We start from the raw sequence: 20,325 nt of genomic DNA on the forward strand, positions 1-20,325 counted from the left end.
TTGCTAGATACAAATTAGCAATTCTGAGAAAAAAAAATCAGAATTGTGAGAAATGAGTTATATTTTATATATATATATATACACTCACCTAAAGGATTATTAGGAACACCTGTTCAATTTCTCATTAATGCAATTATCTAATCAACCAATAACATGGCAGTTGCTTCAATGCATTTAGGGGTGTGGTCCTGGTCAAGACAATCTCCTGAACTCCAAACTGAATGTCAGAATGGGAAAGAAAGGTGATTTAAGCGATTTTGAGCGTGGCATGGTTGTTGGTGCCAGACGGGCCGGTCTGAGTATTTCACAATCTGCTCAGTTACTGGGATTTTCACGCACAACCATTTCTAGGGTTTACAAAGAATGGTGTGAAAAGGGAAAAACATCCAGTATGCGGCAGTCCTGTGGGCGAAAATGCCTTGTTGATGCTAGAGGTCAGAGGAGAATGGGCCGACTGATTCAAGCTGATAGAAGAGCAACTTTGACTGAAATAACCACTCGTTACAACCGAGGTATGCAGCAAAGCATTTGTGAAGCCACAACACGCACAACCTTGAGGCGGATGGGCTACAACAGCAGAAGACCCCACCGGGTACCACTCATCTCCACTACAAATAGGAAAAAGAGGCTACAATTTGCACGAGCTCACCAAAATTGGACAGCTGAAGACTGGAAAAATGTTGCCTGGTCTGATGAGTCTCGATTTCTGTTGAGACATTCAGATGGTAGAGTCAGAATTTGGCGTAAACAGAATGAGAACATGGATCCATCATGCCTTGTTACCACTGTGCAGGCTGGTGGTGGTGGTGTAATGGTGTGGGGCATGTTTTCTTGGCACACTTTAGGCCCCTTAGTGCCAATTGGGCATCGTTTAAATGCCACGGCCTACCTGAGCATTGTTTCTGACCATGTCCATCCCTTTATGACCACCATGTACCCATCCTCTGATGGCTACTTCCAGCAGGATAATGCACCATGTCACAAAGCTCGAATCATTTCAAATTGGTTTCTTGAACATGACAATGAGTTCACTGTCTTTGGGATGTGGTGGAACGGGAGCTTCGTGCCCTGGATGTGCATCCCACAAATCTCCATCAACTGCAAGATGCTATCCTATCAATATGGGCCAACATTTCTAAAGAATGCTTTCAGCACCTTGTTGAATCAATGCCATGTAGAATTAAGGCAGATCTGAAGGCGAAAGGGGGTCAAACACAGTATTAGTATGGTGTTCCTAATAATCCTTTAGGTGAGTGTATATATATGTATAAATACAGAGAGAGAGAGAGAGAGAGAGAGATACAAACTAGCAATTCTAAGAGAAAAATTTCAGAATTGTGAGAAATTAGTTTTTTTTCTCAGAATTGCTAGTTTGTATCTAGCAATTCGGACTTTATAACTCACAACTGAGAGTTTATATATTTCAATTCTAAGAAAAAAGTCAAAATTGTGAGATATAAATACACAATTCTGACATTTTTCTTTCAATTGCGAGTTTATCTTTCAATTCGAGTTTATATCTTTAACTTCTAAGAAAAAAGGTCAAAATTGCAAGATATAAACCTGCAATTGTGAGAATTGTGAAATAAAAAGTCATTATATGTGTGTGTATATATATGTAGATAATAACATAAACAATGAATAAATGTTAACAAATTGCAGCTTGTTATAAAGTTAAGTGTTTCCAACTTTTCCCTGTTTGTTAATAGTAAAGTGTGTAATTTCTGTCTCTAGTGGCACCAAGCGGAATTGCAAATATAATGTTTTCAAACAGGTTTCCTGGATACTTTTTTTTTTTTTTTTTAAATAACTTTTACAAGACAAACTCTTGCTAATGTTGTGTTGTGATTCCGTCCTCCCAGATCTTCCACATGACGTATGACCTGGCGAGCGCAGTCATGCGGATTATTAACCTGATAGCGATGATGTTGTTGCTGTGCCACTGGGACGGGTGTCTGCAGTTTCTGGTGCCAATGCTGCAAGACTTCCCATCAGACTGCTGGGTCTCCCTCAACAAGATGGTGGTACGTCATTCCTTTTTCAATCATGAAGGCGCATACATAACAAAAGACGTCTGCATGCAGGGAATGAGACTTTCTGAGCGTGTGCCACTGAACAATACAGCACCCCGCTAGCACTAATATTAAGAAAATTGGTTCACAACGCTCACAAAGCGAATATCCAAGTGGGGTAATTTCATTGAATGAAACTGAATTCTATTAAGCAGAATCTATTTGCAGATATTACCTGATTCTCATTGACCAGCTAAATTAAGGTTCCCAGTTGGTGTCTGTTGGATTCAGATGTTGTCTGCTACGTCTAATAATGTTTATCTTTTCATGATGAAATGTATCTACATGATGCACACTTGATTTCTCAGAGGTTGTTGTTCAATAGATCACTATAAAAAAAAAAAAAAATGATTTGATCATTAAGTCATGACAAAAAATATGTTTTTCCACTACTTTCCACTATCTTGGTAACCAAAGATTAATGGTCTGGCATCGACTAATGAAAATCGGCCAGCTCGAGGGGCGGCACCAAGCATGCTTTTAAAAATCTCACTTCACGCAATTGGATAACACTACGACCAATCACAACAAGTTATCGCTTAGCTAACAGCGGCGCTAACTGGTAGATTAGACTCTTGCCGTATCCGGTCGGCAAAACAGCAAAAACGCCCTTCTTGCAAAGGAACGATTCGAGCGCCGTCTTCTGTTCCTCTTTTAGATAAAAAGCCAAGTCTAACTCGTTCATTGTAGCCGTTTCAAACAACTGGTGTTCATCCATAGCCATCTTGCAATGTTTACTAATGACGTCGACGTCGCAGCGCTGTCGTCTTCTGTTTAGCTCGCCTCTGACCCGCCCATATCAGATAACCCGATGTGATTGGTGCAGCTCGGATACAAGGGCATATTTAATGAGCATCATTACTCGACGCCAGAGTAAACTCGCTGAGCAAATTCAGCTTGTGCTCTCGCGAGAACTCTGGATTTCCGGGGTACTATCTCGGCAGATCTGAGCACATTTGAGACATTGTTGAGACATCTGTTCTGAAACTCTGAAAGGAGACGAGTGTGAGATTACTGGAGTGTTTCTGTCAGGAGAAACATCTGAGAAGCAGAAAACTCTCATTGCAGTAAATACGATATTAAATAGATCTAATTTGTGATTATTCTCTTCTTTGTGACAGACGGTGAGGAATTAAGTGATTTTCCCATCTTTTTTTTCTTTCTTGTGTGTCTTTTTGTCTCCTCTCATTGGGTTTTCCCACTCTACCTCTAGTTCACACAGTGTCGGTCTATTGAAGTGTGTGATGAAACTGTGAGTAAGAGTGTGTGTTGTTGCTCAGCTTTAAGCTGTTTTGTGTGGGTGAGATGAGACAGGGTGATGGCAGTGAGATAAAAGTGTGTGTGTGTGTAAATGTTCAGGTTTAGAGATGTGTCAAAGCAGCTGCGCTCTTTGTACATCTCTCAAACAGACATGAAAGAACCTGTTTATAGGGCCAGGCTCTACACACACACACACAAACACAAACACACACACACACCACTAATTAAAAAAACAAAACAAGAAAACTAAGTTTATTGAATCACTCTCATGCCCTTATGAGTCGATCTTAAAGGGTTCAGCTTCTTAAAGATCATGTAAGAGACTTCTGACAGACTTTCCTCAACTAGATCATCCCAGTCTCTTCAACTAAAACTTAAACTCTCCAGAATCCCACCCTGCAAATCCAGTGTCAGCAAACATGAAGATGCAAAATGATTGACAACAAGTTTTCTGTCAAAGATGTAAGAGTTATTTCTCAGGAGACGTGTTTCAGTTGTCTGTCAAGTATGGAAGCTTGTTTCTGCAAGGAATACAAAAAATGGTGATCGCGACTTTTTTCCCTCACAATTAGGACTTTTTTACCCCTCAGAATTGCAAGTTTATATCTTATAAGTCAAAATTGTGAGATATAAATTTGCAATTGTGACATTTTTTCTCGCAATTGTGTTTATATCTTATAGTTCTGACTTCATAATTCACAATCGCAAGTTTATATCTTTCAATTCTAAGAAAAAAATGCCAAATTGTGAGATATAAATTTGTAGTTGTGAAATTTTTTCTCGCAATTGTGTTTATATCTTGCAGTTCTGAGTCTGACTTCATAATTCACAATCGCAAGTTTATATCTTTCAATTCTAAGAAAAGAGTCAAAATTGTGAGATATAAATTTGCAATTGTGACATTTTTTCTTGCAATTGTGTTTATATCTTGCAGTTCTGACTTCATAATTCACAGTCGCAAGTTTATATCTTTCAATTCTAAGAAAAGAGTCAAAATTGTGAGATATAAATTTGCAATTATGACATTTTTTTCTTGCAGTTGTGTTTATATCTTGCAGTTCTGACTTCATAATTCACAATCGCAAGTTTATATCTTTCAATTCTAAGAAAAAAGTCAAAATTGTGAGATATAAATGTGCAAATCTGACTTTTTTCTTTCACTTGCGAGTTTATCTTTCATTTCTGACTTTTTCTCGCAAATTGCGAGTTTATATCTTTAACTTCTCAGAAAAAAAGTCAAAATTGCGAGATATAAACCTGCAATTGTGAGATTTAAAAAAAAAATAATAATACATTTTATGTGTGGTATTGTGGTAATAAAAAAAGTCTCTTACAATGGCTTTAAAGTCACCATAAAATGACTATATTGTTATATTACTTCCATAATGTGGCATATTTCCGAATAAAACAGGATATTTAATGAGAACAAAAACTAAGACAGGACTTGTTGATGTCATCACGTCCTCCCATTTTTCAGCTCTTCTTCTGAGCCTGTCACATCGAGAAAAACTTTTATTCTTTGCGTTAATGTGCACTGATGAATCTTTGACAGTAAAGCTGCCTTTCCCTTTTGGCTTAAAGTGAGTTAAGAACTGTGTATAGGTTCACTATGACTTTGACTTTAAGAACACGTATATATTCACTTTTTCTAGTTTGTTTGTTGTGCTGAATTGTGTTACCGAGGCGATCCGTGTTGTTTCAGCTCCGTTTCCGTGGTTACAGAAGGTTCGTGATGATGTCACATGTGGCATTAAGGTCACTGTCCCTCTGGAGATCAGAGAACGAGGGACAGATAGAGAGAATGTGAGATGGCAGGAGGGCAGAAAGAGAGGAGAGAGCGATTACATAAACAGATGCAGGAGAACAGGGAAGTTTCACACACACACAGTGCCATTTCAGAGAGCGAGAGCTGGGGTCTGTCACAATTATGTAATTTGAGCTAATTGCTGTTATTTGTGATAATCACACTCATTGCACACTTTATTTAATCACATATTGATCTACAAATAAGGGTATTTTCATGGGTCATTATTTGAAATGAGTGCCAAGATTTCTATTTTCAAATAAATGCTGTTCGTTTGACCTTTTGCGTCGCAGTTTCTACAAAAATATGAAGCTGCAAAAACTGATTTCAACATTAATCATAAATGTTTCTTGAGCAGCAAATCATCATATTAGAAGGATTTCTGAAGGATCATGTGACACTGAAGACTGGAGTAATGATGCTGTAAATTCAGCTTTGCATCACAGGAATAAATTGCATTTTAAAATATATTACGCTAGAAAACAGTTATTTTAAATTCTAGTAATATTTCACAATATTACTGTTTTACTGTATTTCTGATCAAATAAATGCATAAATTAAAAAAATCTTACGGAACACAAACTATTGACCTGGAGTGTATGTGCAAAAAAAATACTTTAATCATAATGAAAATCTGATGCTAAACACATCAACAAAAATCCTGTACTTTATCCCTGCACGTGTTTCCATTTTTATTTGCATTTTGCATTTCAATTTTAATCAAAACAATATAAATCTTTATTTTTTTATTATTCTTTAAAATGTATTAGAAATGGTACAATGCAATTTATCAACACTTACATAATTTTCTTTCTGGTTGAATGCTTAAAATAGAATAAGAAATGACTTTTTAAAATGGAAAAGGCACTCGTTCATGGAATGACCTTTATGAAGTTAAAATGTCATTATACCCTGTGTATACCCTGTGAAGAAAGGTTCAGTGTGTAAATACTTTGAGGTCTTATACTGTAACTGATATAAGCAAATAAGTGTTTATTTGTATAATAATTTAAAGCCAGCCAACATGTTATAATCGTGACCCACACACAAGCTGGATCAACACGGAAACCTCCGGACGCGTGTGAAGACATCGATGTCTTTGGCAGTCGTTCACAGCTGTGTTGACAATGATCGATGTTCACAAAGAAACCGTCTGAGACTTTCTGATGGTGAGAAGGTTGTTGGTTTGATCTCGGCTAGTCAAGTCACCTTCATTTATATAGCGCTTTTAACAATATGGATTGTTTCACAGCAGCTTTACAGTGATAAAAGGAAATTACTGTCACAGATTGTTTTGGCTTTAAAACAGCTCTAGGATAAAGTTATTGTCCAGCTAAAGTTAGTTTTGATTGATTGATTGATTCGCTTCCGTTATAAGATCATTAGTTATTAATTTATTTAATAACTAGGCTAGTCTTAGCCTCAGACGTTGTCGTCTTTTAAATTCTTCAGGATTTCTGGGAGACGTGTGTCACGTTCTTTAAACAGTCCGCCTGGAAACAAAGCCGTCGTGATGCCAAACCCCTTCATGGAAGAAGAACGCCGTCAATGAACTCATCGGCATCAACTAAATGCTGTATTTTCCATAGACGGTAAAAGAAATGGACACATCGACCCCATTGGATTCAACGGAGAAAAGTGAAGTCAATTAGAAGCACTCACTTCCTGATGGCTGAGCGTACTGCGCAGACTCAAACTGAGCTTGACGACGTAGATGTGACGTGAGCAACCTGTCTGTCTTCTAGTAGCTGTGCCAAGAGAAATCTGAATCATTCCCTTCCGAAACTTGCAGAGACGGAGAGTGTGAGTAGGAGGTGTCCATGAGCTAGGAGCAGGAGCAACTTTTGCTAAGTATTCTGATGAATTATTTTGTCATTTTGCCTCCACGTCCCCCCGATTGCCCGCGAGCTTCTCCTCCTGTCCATACGGTAATCTCTCTACTGTGCGACAGAGAGTCGCGTGGTTATGACGCAATCGTTAGCCTATTTTTACAAAAACTGCTTCTACGGGGCCATAACGTAAGATACAAGGTAATGGAGCCTTTTATACATTTTCGTGTTTCTTTAGAAATAAATAATGGACAAATGGAGTCTTTAAACGCCTCAGATGTAAAGTTATTCGCTGTCAAAGTGACGCCAAAATGAATGGGAGTCAATGGAGTGCTAACAGCAGGTGGGGGTCTGCTAATCAATGGCGGCCCCCGGGGAAGCTTCAGTTTCCGGCTGATTGATTACTCCCTTGGTATTTTCGAAAGTATGTGAAGTTTGCAGCGCCATTGTTGCTGTAAACTTGCACAACCGGCTTGAATGAAAAATGTATTAGATGCACGCCGGTCTGTTATCGTAGGCACATCAACTTTACATTTTTACAACTGTGATTGGTTGCTTTACATGTCAGTCAGACGTCCTCTTGGGCAAGAAAAGCTGCAGTAGAGTCCAGACCTTCTGCCGTCAGTCTGAAAGTCTGCTACATGAGACTAGATCTCGGCAAGAGGTGATGCATTGAGGTTTGATCATATTAAAGGAACACGCAGACTTTTGGGGACTTTAGCTTATTCACCGTATCCCCCAGAGTTAGATAAGTCCACACATACCCTTCTCATCTCCGTGCGTACCGTAACTCTGTCTGACCGCTAGCCTAGCTTAGCACAAAGACTGGAGGTAAATGGCTCCAGCTAGCATACTGCTCCCAATAAGTGACAAAATAACGGCCAACATTTTCCTCTTTACATGTTGTGATTTGTATAGTCACAGCGTGTACGAATAACAAGGTCACATGAGACACAGCCATCTTCTAACCGCATACATACTGGGAACTATATTCTCAGAAGGCGAAGCACTGCTACTTCTGCGGAGTGATGTCTGTCGATGCTTGTTTTCACCAATTGAATGTGCCGAATTGGTGCTTGTCTGGTCGATGAATGTCTGAGAAGTGACGCACTGTAATCTGGTGGTTGTCTGCATTAGTCGGCGTCTGTCGGTGAAGTGTGAATTGCCCTTTTGCTAGTACCTGTGCACAAAACACCTGCAGCTTTACTATAGACAGATTAGAATTCCTCAAGATTCCTAATTAGAGTTCCTCAAATTCTAAATACAGTTTATATGAAAGTTGTAAGATGTGAAGTTTTGCAGTTACATGTAGCAAATGGCAGGAATTGAGATCACTGTATGAAAAAAACAAAAAAACCTTGAATTATTATAACCTGTGCTTTTTTTGTGAGGTTTATGGTAACGGTAATGAATCAAAGCATGCTGAGTTGCACATGCTGTGAATTTTCTGCATACAAATAGGCCTACTGGTGTGTGTGTGTGTGTGTGTGTTGCTCAGCGCTAACATAAATCTATTAGGATAGCAGGAAGTCAAGGGTATGCAGACATCAGTGGTCACAGTGGAGTCCACTAGTGAAAATGTGTGTGTGTTTTTTGTGGATTTTATTTCTGATATATCAATGATATGCAGAAGTGAAGCAAGATTTTGGTTCCCATGAGTTCACATGTGCATCGTTACAAATTTGCTTACACCACTGACCATTTGTGGTTTCTGTCCATTTTCATTGATTTATTTTCAATTAAACCCGTAAATATTTGTTTATTTGTTGTTAAATGCAGAAAAATTGTGAGATATTATTTCACTTAATTTTTTTTTTGTTTCTATTTTAATATATTGTAAAGTGCTATTTATTCTTGTGAGGCAAAGCTGAGTTTTCAGCATCATTACTCCAGTCTTCAGTGTCACATGATCCTTTAGAAATCATTCTAATATGATGATTTGCTGCACGAGGAAAATTTCTTATTATTATCAATGTTGAAAACAGTCGGGCTGCTTCATATTTTTGTGAAAACTGTAAATTATTTTGTATGATCCTTTGAAGTTCTACATACTGTCTTTACTGTCACTTTTGATCAATTTAATGCATTTTTGCTGAATAAAGGTGTTAATTTCCTTACTGACTACAAACATATATACATAGTATATATAGGTCTCAGCTATAATAGCCTGAGCTAATTAAATGCGATCAGTTTTCCTGTGTTGTGACTGGTGTGTGTGTGTGTGCGTGTTTGCGTGCGTGTGCGTGTGTGTGTGTGTGTGCACGTGTTTGTGCGGACAAAATGCCCTTACAGAGATGGCAATATCTGAAATCATTGTCCTTGGGGGACATTTTTTGGTCCCCGTGAGGAAAACATCTTATACATTATAAGTGATGTTTTTTGAAAATGTAAAAATACAGAGAGTTTTCTGTGATGGGTGAGTTTAAGGGTAGGCTTAGGGTTAGGGGAGAGAATATACAGTCGAAAAATCATTGTCTATGGAAAGTTCCCATAAAGCATGAAAACCCAACGTGTGTGTGTGTGTGTGTGTGTAGACTCACATGTGTAAGTGGATTAAACACAGTATGTTATTTCTGTCCCTCTGAGAAAACCCCTCCAGGGACACAGAGATGCTCTCAGTCCTCTCACCACAGGCATTCGTCCCTCCTGGGAAAACACTGCCGCTAACATGGACCTGGAGGAATAAAGCGGTCGGTCACATTATGGGTTGGTTCCCAGAATCCGGTTTAATCAAGGCTGACTTCTCCTTACTCCAAAATGTGTTTATTTTGACTTAATGTGTAGTACATAGTTTTATTTAGTCAACACGAAAGTCAAAATTCTTCCCATTTACTTTTCCTGGTGATATCGTAAGCAGCTCATCAATGCGGATTATTCCAAAGAAAAGAGAAAGTGTTTTGAGAAAGTATTTCCTGTTCACTAGACAACACCTTATTTTCAACTTTAATTTTCAGCTCTTAGCATTCAGACACATCATATAGGGACTTTTCTCAATCCAATAAATTCCAGATGGATTAAAAAATGGATATTTATCATAAAAAAATAATAATAATCGTTTAACTCTGGCATGCATCATATTGCACAGTAGTAGGTTCTGACTTAATTCTTCTTATTTTGATAATAGTAAGTTTGCACATTCATTAATTTTAACCTGCATTGATACTGCTTATGTTTGCACCAATATATTCATCCGTGTGCCTGTTAAAGGGAATGAGCGTTTCATTAATATCTCATTTTGTTGGGGATTAAATGGAGATTTATCTTGAAGCCTTCTGCTTCTCTCTTGAGTTTCAGAAGAGTTCTCAACAATGTCTCTCACTGTGCAAACATTTGTCTTGGCCAAAAGGCAAAAATCTCAAAATGTTCATTTTATATTTCTGTACTTGTTTTATTTCTCATCAGGAATTTTAAGAGAAACATCTGAGATAAAGTTGATACCCCAATGAAACATAAGAACTCTGAAAAATAGCATTATCCTCATTGCAATGGATAGTTGCAGTGATGATGGATTTTTGTAGGCCATCCTGTAAGTTAGCGTCGCCCTGATTCCCTCGACAAAATCCCAGTAGGCTTTTCCATTGGCTTTTGATAATCTGCACAAATGAACAACTTCTATGAATTTTAAAGCCTAAATACAATCACCAGGTAAAACGCTAAACGAACTATGCCATAGTCACATGACTTCACAGTCACCACCATTAAGCTTCTTTATTTAAAACATATATATAATTCCCTGAAAATCTGAGTTATAATAGTGTGCATGAGTGCGATTATAAACACAGTAAGGTTGTGAAAGTGAGTAGATGAGTTTGCCTGTTCAGCTGATTATGTTTAATGTCCCCGACAACCTCTTCATCGAGACGCTTGCCAGCAACCTCCTTTAATACCCGGTACCCAATGTACGATTTTTGGCCGTCCGAGATGAAACATGACCAATCGTGACTCAAAGACGGCAATTGTCACGGTCTTGCGATCAAACACAGCCTGCGATCATTCACTGACGGTGTCAGAATTCATCATGATCATCTCACAGTGTGTGTTTGCTGCTACGACCCACAGATACTGACGAGCCAATAAAAATCAACATGAAATGGCGCATTGATCAACGCAACATGGTGATAAAACCGTGTTTCCCTAGCCATGACCACATCCATATTCTCCTCTTTTGCTTCCTCCTCTTTTTTCAGCTCACATTAAAAACCACAAGTGTGATTCATCTCGCTCTATTAGTTTACCACTAGCGCACGCTGATGATGCTATCTTGCGTCGTAGCCTACAATTCAATAGGTGTCGTACAGTCTACTAGGGTTGCCAACTTCAGAAAAGAAACATGCGGGACAATCGTGGTTCTTTACAGGAAAGTAAGGGACACTCAAAATATGTGTACTGTATCACACAGTATATGTCATTTCAGGTTCGAGTGTGTTTAAAAGGTTCTCAGACATAAACACATTTGTTTTGCTTAACCTATTTATGAACAATTTAATTCTAAAACCAATTTTAAGGTCACACAAAAAAAGTCACATTACACACAAACCATAGTTCAAAATAATAGCGTTTATCTGAAATAGAAAGCTTTTGTAACATTATACACAAAGAAATTAAAGTAATAGCCTACTTTTATTCAGCAAGGACGCATTAAAGTAATCAAAAGTGACAGGAAAGACATTTATAATGTTACAAAAGGTTTTTATTTTGGATAAATCTACTTTGAACCTCTTCTATTCATCAAAGAATCCTGACTTTTTTTTTTTTTTTACATTAATAATAATCGGAAATGTGTCTTGGGCAGCAAATCACATCAGCACAGTATTCCCTCAGGAAGATTTCATGTTTTCTTGCGTGGCTGGATTTTGGCCTCATGAACAATAATCACGTTGTTTGAATTCGTTAAAACTGATTTTCCGAAATCAAAACCCGGTCGGACAGTGAACGGGATTAACCAGCGCGAGTCCGGATCGAACCGGGAGCGACCAGACAGCAGAGGATTCTGTTCGCAAATCAAACAATGATTTGTCCCAAAAGAATAATTAATTCTCAATTCAGAGTTTGTTATTCGTATGGTCTATGAGTGCGGGCTGTGATTGGATGATGTGTCGTGATCATTCTCAAGTGTCGTGTTGCTTGTTGTATCAGTGCGTGGTTAGATCAGCGTAGCAGTCAATAAAACGGGACAAATAAATCAGGCCCAATATACGAGTCGTCCCGGCTAATTCGGGACAGTTAGCAACCCTACAGTCTACATCCAAGTTTATTAGATCAGTGTCGGACAGATGTTCTAATGATCTTACGGGATTGCCGAAATCTGTAGCAGGCATTACAAGACAAGTAAAATTACTGATGTGTTTTATGATGTCGAGTAAAATAGGAAAATATCTTGAGCTTGTCTTCACCGCAGACATTTAACCCGTTAAAACTTAAAGATGATGGAACCAAAAGTGCTAAAATGCTCATTTTCAGGTTTTGGCCTGCAATAATACATCCTCCTTGCAGCACTTTTAACTGCTGTATGTCTCTACAGGCCACAAGCCAATAGGGGATAAATAACCTCTTGGTGTCATTCAGAACCAATCATAAATGTAATCCTGCTTTCCTCCGTAATTTACTCCGCATCTGAATGTATTCCTCGTGAAGAGCAGACTGACGTTTAGTATAATTTCCCCAGGAAGCTTTTCTGCCTGACTTGCTGCATTCACGTTTGAGATGAAAAGCGGCACTGACTCGGTCCGACGCTGAGATGAATGGATGGGTGAAGAGATGTTGGATTGTTTTGGCTGAGATTAAAAACATATATTACACAGCATCTGGTGTCTCAGGGCCTGGGCATCAGCGCGTGTCGTCGCATGCGAGGACTCCTGTACGTTTAGATAAGCTATTGCAAAATAGAGTCTGAACAGGCTGGCAGCCCGACTGCACTATTACAGGCTCAATCCAAGAGTTGGATGTTCGCAGAGCTTATCAGCCACAGGGCACGCGTGTCTGTATGGTTAATGAGTGTCTTTCCATACTGCCTCTTGCCCTATCACTGCAGACCAGGGCATGAGCCAATGAATGGGAGAGCGATCTAAAGAAAGTGTCTCAGATCCTATATGGCTTACATTTTCTCTTCCTTTCTGTCATAGACTTATTCTATATACTATTTTAGTCTAGTTACAGATGGGAATTCCTTGCAAAAGATAGTAGTATGTTTAGAATAGCTTATCATATTACTGCCAAAAAAGTTACATATGCTCTGTAAGTCATTTTTGATAAAAGCATCTGCCAAATGCATGAAAGCAAATAGTATTTTTGATGTAGGCTGATCCAAAATCTCATATCACGGTATGAGTAATCTTATATAACAATATATTGATCCAGAAATGAAATCAAGCATGATTTTTGATATCTCTTTCTTGACTTCGTTATATGATCTGACTGCCAAATGTTATGACATTTGCTTACAAAATTGTATTTAAAATGCAAAATGACTATATTAATTTCCCAGATGATAAATGGACTCCACTCGCTAAATTGAGGCAACATTGAAGCATTCTACTTTTTGAAAGATTTATTGTTACATATTGCATATGTTTCACATACTCATTTAAAAAAAACAATATGCAGTGTGCACTAAACAGCATGCAAGTATTCCTATCCCAACATAGTCAATGTAGTTGCAGGTTTATGTTAGTACAGTGCTATGCATAAGTTTAGGCAACCATGCTAAAGTTGACTAAAAAGAGGAATAAAAAATCATATTTTGCAAATTTAACTTAATGCCTTATTTTAAAAAATTAGGAAAAATCCAACCTTTAAGGACACCAATTTTCTTTGTGAATGAATAATGTATCGTAAATAAATAAATGTTCTTCCTTAAAAAACAGGGTGCATAAGTTTGGGCACCACTATGTTAAATTCCCATAGAGGCAGGCAGATTTTTATTTTTTAGTTTTTTTTTTTTTTTTTTTTTAGGATACTATGCATCCTGATAAAGTTCCCTTGGCCTTTGGAATTAAAATAGCCCCACATCATCACATAGCCTTCACCATACCTAGAGATTGGCATGGAGTACTTTCCATAAGATCATCTCTCAATGCAAATCAAACTAGCTATTAGGCTAACTGAAATAAAACCATGCCAATCTCTAGGTATGGTGAAGGCTATGTGATGATGTGGGGCTATTTTAATTCCAAAGGCCAAGGGAACTTTATCAGGATGCATAGTATCCTAAAAAAAAAATAAAAAAAAAACTTAAAAATAAAAATCTGCCTGCCTCTATGGGAATTTAACATAGTGGTGCCCAAACTTATGCACCCTGTTTTTTAAGGAAGAACATTTATTTATTTACGATACATTATTCATTCACAAAGAAAATTGGTGTCCTTAAAGGTTGGATTTTTCCTAATTTTTTAAAATAAGGCATTAAGTTAAATTTGCAAAATATGATTTTTTATTCCTCTTTTTAGTCAACTTTAGCATGGTTGCCTAAACTTATGCATAGCACTGTATATACTTGATATTATAGACTGCTGTAGAATGTGTCCTCCTCTATCCACTCTATTCCTTTGTCTCTGCAGACGCAATGTCTCTTAGTGTGTGTGTGTGTGTGTGTGTGTGTGTTTGTGTCCAGAGTTTCAGTATAGACTCTCTACTTCTTCTGTTTTTGAGGCAAAGTGCTCTTGACTCATGTATAATTCATGCCTGTTCACTCCAGTGTTCTTACAGTGACCTGCTCACTCTGACACTTTCCTCATTTGCCATTTTTTTCATTTCACAGTCCTTTTCTTCCTTCCCTTCTACTCTGAATGCCACCTAATAGTCTTGGGGGAGAAAAATACTCAGACTATGTCTGGAATGGGATACTAGTATACTGCTTATCGTATACTATGTACATACTATGCCCTTACTGTATACTAAACTATTTAGTGTATGAAGGTTATTTTGTCATTCAGCATTGGAGTTTGATAGCCCCTCCCCTTTGGCTACGTAAGAAAAGCTGCAATAGTTGAGTGCATGAACACGCCACACTTCATTTTTTCAGTTAATTAAGTGTATCATCATTTGAAGTACACGTTTTATTTTTGGTATTTCTAGTGTGTACACACTATTCACTCCATTTATACTACAAAATGGCATAAAATAGTGCTTAAAGGGGTCATATAATGGTACATGCACTTTTACAAGTTGATTGTACTGAAATGTGTGTTGGCAGTGCCTGTACACAACCATCATAAAATGATAAAAATCCATCCAGTGGTTTTTTTTAAATCTTATATGTTTTCCCCCTTCTCAAATCAAGCCGTTCGATTTTGTGACGTCACAAAATCAACGCCCCTCCCACGATTGTTGATTGACAGCAGCGTTTCAACACAGACCCGCCCTCGCTCGTGAGCGAGCTGTCAATCATGGTCTGCTCGGACCGGTGCGGTCATTGTTGATACGCTGGAGCACTGTCTATGAGCAGAATGGCGTCTAAGCGGAATATTCCCCACGATCAACGTCAATGCTTTCATGTTTGCGCGAATCATTTCACACACCAGACTGCTTGACAAACGAGGGTCAGTAACGTTATAAAGCTGGTTTTGCTAAGAAGTTGCTCCTGAAAAAAGGATCGGTACCAACTATTCGTGTTCCTGCTGCACATCCAGAATAACTGAAGTGAGTGTAATGTTTTATTAACCTTTATATTAACCTTTATATTAATCTTTGCAAATCGCTTGCTGCACACTTCACGATGAATGCGGCTGTTTACACTCAGGGTACATTACGGCATGTTTTCTATGTACGACGTTCTCAATATAATCCCACGTTTATAATGAACATTGCGTTATTGTTATTGTGTTACAAACGGTGTACGCACAGAACAGAGGGGCGGGGTGAGCAAAGCTCATTATCATTTAAAGACACATGCACTTAAATGGCGTGCTGAAAACAGAGCTGTTTTTGACCAGGTAAAATGAGTGTTTTCTTACAATACTAATGATAATTTTTAATTAAAGTATATTACAAACTTTTAATTTAGACCCTACAGAATCATATTAGCTTGTACAAAAATGGCATTATTTGACCCCTTTAAGTGGGACTTGAATTGGGGTGCACCTTGAGGCTATATTGAAAATCTAGGCCTTTTTTTATTTACGCTTGGAAATATTTTATACTGTGCATTTTGACAAATGTAGTATTCCATGCATACTGCAAATTACGCATATTTGCATACTGTCCACATGCTTACAAATAGTATGCTATTCAGCAAAAAATGTCTAACTAAACATCTAAATATATTATAATAATATATAATAAATATAAAATATTTTATTAGACTCTTGACACATAGAGTAACCATTTCAATTTGTAATCTGGGGTCTTAAAGAGTCATGATAGGATGGTTTTCGGTTTTCAGAGGACAGCAACTGTAATTAATCTTGCCTTGGGAATTAGCCGGATGTCAGCACAAGTCAGGCAGACACATTTTTAAAAAGGGCACATTTAATGGCTTCTTGTTTGAGACTGCTGGCGGTGCCCCACCACACACTGATCTCTGTCATCCCGAGACATCTGAGAGCCATCCACTCTGCAGCTAAATGCTTTATGTATAAGAGTTTAGAAAGTGGCACAGTAGACATTTCGGATATAATATGAATTGCATTCAGAATATGAAGAATACACCACTGAGCCAAAATTACCACCTGCCTAAAACAGTTGGTCCTAATGTTTGCCAAAATGGCAACGACCCGCCGAGGCATGGACCCTGCAAGCCCCCTGAAGGTGTCCTGTGGTATCTGGTACCAAGATGTTAGTAGAAGATCCTTAAAGTCCTGTCGGTTGCAAGGTGGAGCCGCAGTGGATCAAACTTGCTGGTCCAGCACATCCCAGAGATGTTCAATTGGATTGAAAAATGACTGGGGATCAACAACTGGCTGATGAGCTGAATGAGTTTTACTGCAGATTTGAAAATCAGTGTCTCACACCCCACACCCACTCTTATAGTCTCTCTGCACAACCAAAAAGCACCAGGCCCAGACGGTGTTTCAGCAGCCTGTCTAAAAACCTGTGCTGTCCAGCTGGCCCTCATCTTGTCATAGATCTTTAGCAAATCACTGGAGTTGTGCGAAGTCCCTTCCCGCTTCAAATGCTCTACCATCACCCCCATCTCAAGAAAAATACCCAAATCGCAGGACTTAACGACTACAGAACTGTTGCTCTAACATCTGTGGTTGTGAAGTCATTTGAGAGACTGGTTATTGGCACAGGGACCCCCTACAGACTTCTTATCGAGCAAACCGGGCAGTGGATGATGCAGTCAACATGGGACTGCATTATATCCTGGAACATCTGGATAAACCAGGGACTTATGTGAGGATCCTGTTTGTGGAATCCAGTTTGACTTTCAATGCCACCATCACATGACTCCTGCAGTCTAAAATACCCCAGCTCTCTGTTCCTAGCTCTACCTGTCAATGGATCACCAGCTTTCTGACAGATTGGCAACATCTTGTGAGAATGGGCAACTTTATATCTAACACCTACAAAATCAGCACTGGCGTCCCCCAGGGATGTGTGCTCTCCCCACTGCTCTTCTCCTCTACAAGAACGACTGCACCGCCAAAGACCCTTCTGTCAAGCTCCTGAAGTCTGCGGACGAATCAGAATCATACACAATGGTTACGAGTCTGCATTTATGCAGGAGGTTGAACAGCTGGCTGTCTGGTGCAGTCATAACAACCTGGAGCTGAACATGCTCAAAATAGTGGAGATGATTGTAGACTTCAGAAGGAAACCGCCAGCGCTCCCCCACTTACCATCATTAACAGCTCTGTGGATGGTGGATAAATTTGGCACTCGCTTAATTAATCATGCAACATAGTGTGGTTATGTGACTGCATCGTAGCATTGCACTATTTGAAAGATTTATTGTTATTTATTTACAGTGTTTTACTATTGTTATTTTTCACACCTGACATGTTTAAATATGAAGCTGTTTTTCCACCGAATCCAGATTTGTTTTCAATTTGGTTTGCATCCATCAAATGTGAAAAAAAAAAAAAAAAAACATTTTCAACCCCGTTTCACAGACTTAAGCCTAAGGTTTAAGTTAGTCCCAGACTAACATGCATGTTTGAGCTGTCTTAACTGAAAGCAACTTGCAGTGACAAAGTGTAAAATATATCAGTGCCATTTTTTTGTCTCAAGTAATGTTTTTTTTTCTAAAGCATGTTTAAAAACGCTACTTAAATGTCCTAATTGAACTAAGGCCTAATCCTGGCTTAATCTAAGCCATCTCTGTAAAACCAGGCCTATAAATAATATTATTAAAGCCAAGCATGACAATTCTCTCATTATTTATACAGCCCTTGTGGATTACACTTTATTTCAATAGGTCACTTTAGACATTCTACTAACTATAAGTAACTTTGCCACTACATGTCAACTCTCATTAGATTATTAATAGACGGTTAGGTTAGGGTTAGTTGACATGTACTTGCAAAGTTATTTATAATCAGTCTGTTGGAGGAGCATCAAAATAAAATGTTAGCAGATATTAAGATGTCAGTCTACTAATCCTCTAATCACTGCTAGTTGACATGTAGTTGCAAAGTTACTTATAGTTAGTACAATGTCTAAAGTGGACTTATCCCCTTTTATATAGGGTTTTATCCCCTCATGTTGTTCCAAATTTGTACGACACTGTTTGGTGAACGTATAGGTATTAAGCAAAATGTTGATGCTGCTGTTTTCCATAGAGTGAAAGTGTATTATAGTGCAAAAGTCATATAGAATAATGCTTTTTTACTATTATAGTGCTTTCAGATTGGCATTGGTGATGTGAGCTGCAGTTTCGTGCTGTTTATGTTCTGTGTTTGTCTTTCTCTCTCTGCAGAATGACACGTGGAGTGAGCTGTACTCGTTTGCTGTGTTTAAAGCCATGAGTCACATGTTGTGTATTGGTTATGGTCGTCAAGCTCCGGAGAGTCTCTCTGATATCTGGCTGACGATGCTCAGCATGATTGTTGGTGCCACCTGCTATGCCGTCTTCATCGGGCACGCTACGGCCCTCATCCAATCGCTGGACTCCTCACGACGCCAGTACCAGGAAAAGGTAAAGCAACTGTGCATGAGGTGCTAAATAATGAAGTAGAAACAACTGACTATAAAGCTACACCAGGTGACTTTTAGCCTTCTAGCGGTTTAATCGTAAAACTTATATGCATTGTTGTTTTTAAATAACGCTACAAAAATTTGGTAATTAGACGTTACGAATGCTATTCATATCAGATGGAAACTATAACTTGGCATGGCTATTTAAAGGCAAATAGATCAAAGCAGTAACTAGTTTAGAGAACTAAACATTGTTTTGTGTCAATGCACAGCAAAAGTGATGCTATGTTGATTCATGTTTTATTATTATGGATATTGTCTCTTTCCCTTTTTGCCTGCAAAACTCTTTTCGGGTTCGATGTTCAGCTGCGGCTTCAAGCTACTTCAACTGCATATAGTAGTAGCCTGACCTTCTTTCCTTTATTTACGGATATGCTGTAAACATGCATGGAGGAATGACGAAAGCATTATGCAGTTTCCCAGGAAATCGTCCCAACAATAATATAAATAATTATTATATGCGTACCATTGTGATTTGGGGTAAGACAAAAACATGGGTTGGAAGATGATTTTATGATGTACTCATTTATTTAAATTTTGTTCATTTCAAACAAAAAAGGTTACATAGTATTATGCATTTCAATTTGCATACTTCCACTTACTATATTGTGTACTTTGCTTTTAATGGTAATATACATCCTTTTGAGTATGTTGGCAGAATTGGGACACCAGTGTCATAAAATTGCATGTTGAGACCACAAACTCCTTTGTCATGTACTGTTTGCTTTTGCATGTGAGTGGCAACATCTGTCTAAATTCACTACTGTTTAATGGTAAAGGTAGGGTTGGCAATTACGTAGAGGTTAGCATTAGCAAGTTAGCTTTGAAAGCATAAGATCCCACCCTACAGAGCGTCTACAAAGCCACGCCTCCTTTAAAACACTGCAGAGTCTGCAAAGCGTCACGAGAGACAGTGTTAAATTACCTTGTGTCACAAACCACATAACATTACAATAATAATGAGCATAACTTAAAGAGCGCTGACCTGTACCACCTGACTGCTGCAGATTCATTTTACCGTTGATAGTGTTGACATGTAAACACATAAATCCAAGTCTGAGGACGTGAACAGCTCCGGGTAGAACGTCACGGGTTGCCATCTTGTAATTACGGTTAAGACATGCCGTGGACGCAGCATAAGCTCATTGTTTTGGTTCAGGAGGAGCTGTAAAAGCTGCTGATGTTTGTTTGTGTCCGTCGGTGACTGTTTGTCTACAACTCCGCA

General features: G+C 38.4%; 1 protein-coding gene across 2 annotated transcripts in view; it reads left to right on the forward strand.

Moving 5' to 3' along the window:
* The window catches only part of LOC311291389 (potassium/sodium hyperpolarization-activated cyclic nucleotide-gated channel 2), a 76,589-nt gene that overhangs the window by 21,480 nt on the left and 34,784 nt on the right, over positions 1–20,325 (forward strand). For both annotated transcript variants that reach the window (XM_084410404.1, XM_084410403.1), the window contains exons 4-5: positions 1,863–2,024; positions 18,823–19,041. In XM_084410404.1, the coding sequence (XP_084266530.1) occupies positions 1,863–2,024; positions 18,823–19,041 (381 nt within the window). The remainder of the gene's footprint in view (positions 1–1,862; positions 2,025–18,822; positions 19,042–20,325) is intronic.

The sequence above is a fragment of the Rutilus rutilus genome, assembly GCF_951802725.1.
Source record: "Rutilus rutilus genome assembly, chromosome: 6".
Lineage (NCBI taxonomy): Eukaryota > Metazoa > Chordata > Actinopteri > Cypriniformes > Leuciscidae > Rutilus > Rutilus rutilus.